At 52.8% G+C, this 6,001-nt stretch overlaps 1 protein-coding gene across 3 annotated transcripts; it reads right to left on the minus strand.

Moving 5' to 3' along the window:
* Window positions 1-241: 241 nt before the first annotated feature.
* On the minus strand, window positions 242-5,786 carry HSP90AB1 (heat shock protein 90 alpha family class B member 1). 3 transcript variants are annotated; one of them, XR_001553981.2, is made up of 13 exons: window positions 5,654-5,786; window positions 5,423-5,569; window positions 5,076-5,282; window positions 4,694-4,853; window positions 4,410-4,543; window positions 3,797-4,105; window positions 3,514-3,679; window positions 3,142-3,332; window positions 2,745-2,892; window positions 2,217-2,485; window positions 1,979-2,090; window positions 1,425-1,758; window positions 242-772 (listed from the first exon to the last, which is right to left on the minus strand). XR_001553981.2 is itself a non-coding variant. In XM_015857715.2 (12 exons), the coding sequence occupies exons 2-12, from the start codon at window positions 5,567-5,569 to the stop codon at window positions 663-665; spliced, it is 2,175 nt and encodes a 724-aa protein (XP_015713201.1). In that variant the 5' UTR covers window positions 5,654-5,785; the 3' UTR covers window positions 244-662.
* Window positions 5,787-6,001: the final 215 nt, after the last annotated feature.

Below are 6,001 nucleotides of genomic sequence, written 5' to 3' on the forward strand. Positions count from 1 at the left end.
AGCACCTCCTGCAAGTGATACTCCAGGTTCATATAACCCCCGCTTATACATGGCAGGAGATAACAGTCCCAAGCAGCTCACCAGTGCAATGAAGCGTGTCTGCAGGCAAAACAGGCCTGTCAGCCCTCTCAGCACTGCACAAGCTGGGCTCTGCATAACTCTACCTCTGGAACTGAGCATCCTCACCTTCCACTTTCTGAGCACCACCAGCCTCAAGCATGAAACACAACAGAACCATTGATGTAAACCTTGTTCTTTTGACACTTTTATTTCAGTAGAACAAAACATCAGGAAAATCAATGAAAAGTAACCAAGCCAAACAAAATACAGTCCTACTCTGGGGGGCTGGAGAGAGGAGGACTCACCTCAGCTGAGCACAGGAGATCCCATGGGGCGTGAGAAAGACTGACCCCTCCACAAATCCATTCCTCATTAGATGATGTTACACAAGTAGAAATGCACACAGTAGATGTGCCTAGGGCTGCCTGACTTGCTCATTACTGACAAACAGGGAGTCCTGTCTCCATTCCCCACTACAAAAAAGGAAAAATAAAAACAGAAGACACCACTAAGGAGCCAGCAGCAGCTGGTGGGACCAGAGACCCCTCTTCTAAACAGCCATGAGACTGGACAGAGGCAGGAGATGGAAGAGACTTCCTTCCTTAGTCCACCTCTTCCATGCGGGATGTGTCTTCATCTCCCTCCAGGGGTGGGATTTCATCAGAAGGAGCCGTGTTGGACTCTTCTGTGATCACCTCATCTTCATCAATACCTAGGAGAGAAAAGGGAAAGAAATGAAGCTTCCAAGAGACACCTGACTCCCACAGTCCCACAATAAAGGCTGGCTCCAGTCAGGACCCCAAGCAAGAGCACCCAGGAAACATGCCAAGCCACAGCACTCCCTGATTGACATTTCTGCCTAAAAACACAGTTTGAGACAAGCCTAAATGTAAGCAAGCTCTTATGAACAGATGGGCCCCTCTTTCCCGTGGTAGACTTCTGACATTTACTAATAGAACATCAGTGATGTCACCTGGGCAGCCTGGTGTTGACCATAAGGCCAGGACAACCTTGCTTAAGATTTCCACTTGCCCCCAGCCTCCTTACACACCCAGCTACTTCTGCATATCACAGCAGCACTGCTCATTTACTGGCCTTCCTCTCATGTCCCAGCTATACATCCTTTGCTGCACAGGCTACAGGAAACTATTCTGCCCGCTTCTGCCAAGGCACCTCACCCCTTCCTACTAACTTCTGTAGGAAGCTCCAGCTCAGACACCTTGGGCACCTATATGGTGTCGAGCCAGGAGCAAAGGTGAGAAGGGGCCATAGGTCTGCACCTCTGCAGATACTTGACAGGTGATTTCACAGCAGGTTAAGGAAATCTCGCCTCACCCAGGACCTTCTCCAGTAGCTTCACATACCAAGCCCCAATTTGATCATCCTGTAGATGCGGTTGGAGTGGGTCTGAGGATCTTCCAGGGAGAAGCCGGAGGACAGCAGAGCAGTCTCAAAGAGTAGAACCACCAGGTCTTTGACAGCTTTGTCATTCTTGTCAGCATCAGCCTTCTGACGGAGCGTTTCCACAATCGGGTGGTCAGGGTTGATTTCCAAGTGTTTCTTCGCCATCATGTAGCCCATGGTAGAGTTGTCACGCAGTGCCTGAGCCTTCATGATGCGCTCCATGTTTGCTGTCCAACCATACGTGCTGGTGACGATGCAGCAGGGAGATGAGACCAACCGGTTTGAGACAGTTACCTGACAAAGTAGCCAAGAGTTAGAAGAGCAAGGCTCCCAGTATACCCAAGAACAGACCCAGCCCCAACACACAACACCCCATCATGTAATCATCCCAGGTTCACCTGGGGACAGCCCAAAGCAAACAGGGATCCTTCAAAACAGCTCCAAAATTGCTTGACAGAACAGTTTGGAAAGCTCAGGCAGCACCTTCGGTACCCGCTACATTTCCCACACTTACCGTCTCCCATCAATGCACGTATTTGGGTCAGTGCCCCTCGCCTGCAGCCTGGCTGCTTAGAGCAAGATGGTGCAGTGCATGCTGGGACCTTCAGTCTCCTTTAGCGGCTCCTCTGCAGGAGATGAGGGAGATGAGAGGCATGCATTGAGCTGGGACCCCTGTCTGCATCGCGGAGGGGCCCAGCCCTCCTCCCACCAGCCCAGGACGCAGCCCTGGCTGAGCTCCTCAGCCATCTCACCTTCTCCACTTTCTTGTCCAAGATTTCCTTCATGAGTTTGCAAAGAGTCTCAAACTTGGCTTTGCTCTCCTCCATCTTCTTTTTCTCCTCCTCATCCTCAGGTAGCTCCAGTCCCTCCTTAGTAACTGACACAAGGGTCTTCCCATCAAACTCCTTGAGCTGCTGCACGCAGTATTCATCGATAGGCTCTGTCATGTACACCACCTCGAAGCCACGCTTCCGCACACGCTCCACAAAGGCTGAGTTGGCGACCTGTTCCTTGCTCTCCCCTGTGTTTATGGGTTTAGAAGCAAAATGTCATAAAGATTTAGGAGCTGCTTACAGCAAAGTAAAAAACACCAGTCTCTCAGAGCCCCTGATGTGAAGTTGGCTGCAGCTATGGCTCTGGGCCTGGTATCCCTCCCCCAGCACCTAGAAATGGTCTCTTTCAGTAGGGAGAGCCTGCTAAAGGCAGCAAGACTTGCCTGGAAGAATTTAAAGCTGGTAGACAGATCATGTACCTCATCAGCAGAGAGAGATCTGGCTCACCTGTGATGTAGTAGATACTCTTCTGCGACTCCTTCATACGGGACACATACTCTGCAAGTGAAGTCATCTCATCACCTGACTGAGATGTGTGGTAGCGCAGCAGCTCTGAAAGGCGCTTTCGGTTTGTTGAGTCCTCATGGATGCCCAGCTGGGGAGCAGAAAACACATGCATGTGGACTCCAGGATGGAACTTAAGTACACTTGGCTATCCCCAAGACACAACTAGCTCCTAACCACAAGAGTCCAACTGCCTACAGAGGCGCTCTAAGGCACTTTTGAAACCCACCTCAAGCCCAACACCCTCATAAAGAATATGTGGTGCTGGAACAAGCCTGTTCCTAAGGAGATGGATCACAGGTCCCTCCCTCCTCCAAGTGCAGTACGTCCAAGCCCTCACCTTCAGATTCTTGGAAAAGGCCTCATAGAACTTCTTGTAGTTCTCCTTGTCCTCTGCCAACTCACTGAAGAGCTCCAAGCACTTTTTGACAATGTTTTTGCGGATCACCTTGAGGATTTTGCTCTGCTGCAACATCTCACGAGATATGTTCAGAGGTAAATCTTCTGAGTCTACAACGCCTCGGATGAAGTCTAAATAAGGGAAATAGAAATGACATTAAGATCTCTGGACTTCATTACAGTAGAAAGGTTAAGACACAGACTGCTATCAGCCCACTGCAATTGGCAATTGCCAGCCACTGGGCACTGGGAGCAACGCACAGGCTGGGGGGTCCCAGCTCAGTCTGGGAGGCTGAGACAGGGGGGCTCTTACTCAGGTATTCAGGAATGAGCTCATCGCAGCTGTCCATAATGAAGACACGCCTCACATAAAGCTTAATATTGTTCTTCTTCTTCTTGTTCTCGAAAAGGTCAAAAGGAGCACGGCGTGGGATGAAGAGCAGGGCCCTGAACTCCAGCTGCCCTTCCACGGAGAAGTGCTGTAGGGCAAGGAATGAGAAAAGAGCTGCCATTGTCTGAACCTTATAAGCTTTCCTACAAGCACCTGCACTGGGCAGGCTGAACTGCTGCTCCTCAGCACTAGGGCTGAGACCCACCTTGACCGCCAGATGATCCTCCCAGTCATTGGTGAGGCTTTTGTAGAACTCGCCATACTCCTCTTGGGTGATGTCATCAGGGTTGCGGGTCCAAATAGGTTTGGTCTTGTTCAGCTCCTCCTGGTCAATGTATTTCTCCTTAATTTTCTTGGTCTTTTTCTTCTTGCCTTTGTCTCCCTCCTCCTCCTCATCAGAGCCCACATCCTCAATTTTTGGTTTCTCCTCATCCTTGGACTCTTCCTCTTCTTTCTCAGCTTTCTCCTCCTCTGCCTCATCATCACTGATCTCTTTCTCACGCTCCTTCTCCACCTGTGGATAAAGGGACAAGAATCAGGGCCATAAGCCTTGTTTTAGCCCCAAACAACCGCTACCAGAACATCTTTATTCTCTGGACAAGCAAAAAGGGCATCCTCCCTCTATAGCTAATTCAGATGGCATTCAGCAGCACAGATCAAAGACTGAACACATGTCTAAATATCAACTACATTTGCCTCTAATCAATTTCCTCTGGCCACAGAAGACAGTAGCCGTTCTTCTCTCATATCCTCCTCTCAATACTTCTCACCCCTCCCTCCAGCTTTCCCAAGGGTCCCCCCTCACTTCTCTCACATACATAAAGGGTGATGGGGTATCCAATGAACTGGGAGTGCTTCTTCACCACCTCCTTGACACGCCTCTCCTCCAAATACTCTGTCTGGTCCTCCTTCAAATACAGGATCACTTTGGTGCCCCGTCCAATGGGCTCACCTATAGCGTGAGATGACAAAGGTGTGGGTGTATAGAAGGGCAATGTACAAGGGGACCAGCTCTGGGAATATAACTAACTTGACAGCACAACGTTAAGAAGGATTTAAAGGATTGCAGAGATAGATACAGCTGGTTTTGTGCCATACGTACCACGGTCAGTCCGGACAGTGAAGGAGCCCCCAGCTGATGACTCCCAAGCATACTGCTCGTCATCGTTGTGCTTGGTAATGACAACTACCTTCTCAGCCACCAGGTAGGCAGAGTAGAAACCCACACCAAACTGCCCAATCATGGAGATGTCTGCACCTGCCTGTGAGGGTGGAAGGAAAGTAAGGACACAGGAAGCGTTTGTAATGGCTTCAATCAGCAGAGAGCTGGGTCAGCACACACAGATAAAGGCACAAGTGCCGACAAGCAGCCAGCCCTGCCCTCAGCACCTCCCTGCTGCGGAAACGTGTTGGGGTGGCCCAGCAGCTCCCACAGCAAAGAAGACAGCAGGGCTGGAGGCCCCAAAGCAGCCAAACCGACCCACCTGCAAAGCCTCCATGAAGGCTTTGGTGCCCGATTTGGCGATGGTGCCCAGGTTATTGATGAGATCAGCCTTGGTCATCCCGATCCCGGTGTCCAACAAGGTGAGCGTGCGTTCCCGCGGGTTGGGCACGATGTCTATCTTGAGGTCCTTGCCGCTGTCCAGCTTGGATGGCTCGGTCAGGCTCTCATAGCGGATCTTATCCAGCGCCTACAGGAGACAACGGGAGCCGCTCGCTGCCGCCCCCTGCCCGCCGGCCGCCGCCGAGCACCACGTGCCTCACCCCGCTGCTCCCAGGGCACCCCCAGGGCCGCCCCAGCCCCCTCGCCCCCCCCAGCGCTGGGGCTCACGTCGGAGGCGTTGGAGATGAGCTCCCGCAGGAAGATCTCCTTGTTGGAATAGAACGTGTTGATGATCAGCGACATGAGCTGAGCGATCTCCGCCTGGAAGGCGAACGTCTCCACCTCCTCCTCTCCATGCTGCACTTCCTCGGGCATCTGCAAGGCAAACCCACGCCGTGTGTAGCAGGGACACAGCGATAACAGCCCACAGCACCAGCCCCGACCCCCCGCCCGCCGTACCTCCGCGCCTGCAGCCGGGTGGTGCTAAAAAGAGCCCGCAACCCCCTTTCGGCTCCTTTATATAGGCACGCTGCGCCCCGCCCAACCCGCCGGCTCCTTCCGCCTTAAAGCGGCCCTGCAGACCGCCGCAACCCGCTGCGGTGATGTCTGCAGGCCGCGCGGTGGGCCCATCCCCGCCCCCCTTTAACGGCGGCGGCCCGCGGAGGAGCACAGCGTAGGCGGGGTGAGAGCGCTGCGTTCCAGAGAGTTCCACACGACCCCGGCGGTGGTCGCGTCAGGACGGACAGTTCTACCCTATGGCAGCAGGCGGCGCTGCGGGCATTACTGAGAACGGGCTCTTTGCACACA

Source organism: Coturnix japonica, chromosome 3, assembly GCF_001577835.2.
Source record: "Coturnix japonica isolate 7356 chromosome 3, Coturnix japonica 2.1, whole genome shotgun sequence".
NCBI lineage: Eukaryota > Metazoa > Chordata > Aves > Galliformes > Phasianidae > Coturnix > Coturnix japonica.

Bases quoted from the DNA above. Each gene is read 5' to 3' on its own strand.
- HSP90AB1 (XM_015857715.2), bottom strand. From the start codon at position 5,569: ATGCCCGAGGAAGTGCAGCATGGAGAGGAGGAGGTGGAGACGTTCGCC. The intron at 5,283-5,422 runs GTGAGCCCCAGC...TGTCTCCTGTAG, and splicing joins TCATCTCCAACGCCTCCGAC to GCGCTGGATAAGATCCGCTA. The intron at 2,486-2,744 runs GTGAGCCAGATC...CCATAAACACAG, and splicing joins GAGTATCTACTACATCACAG to GGGAGAGCAAGGAACAGGTC.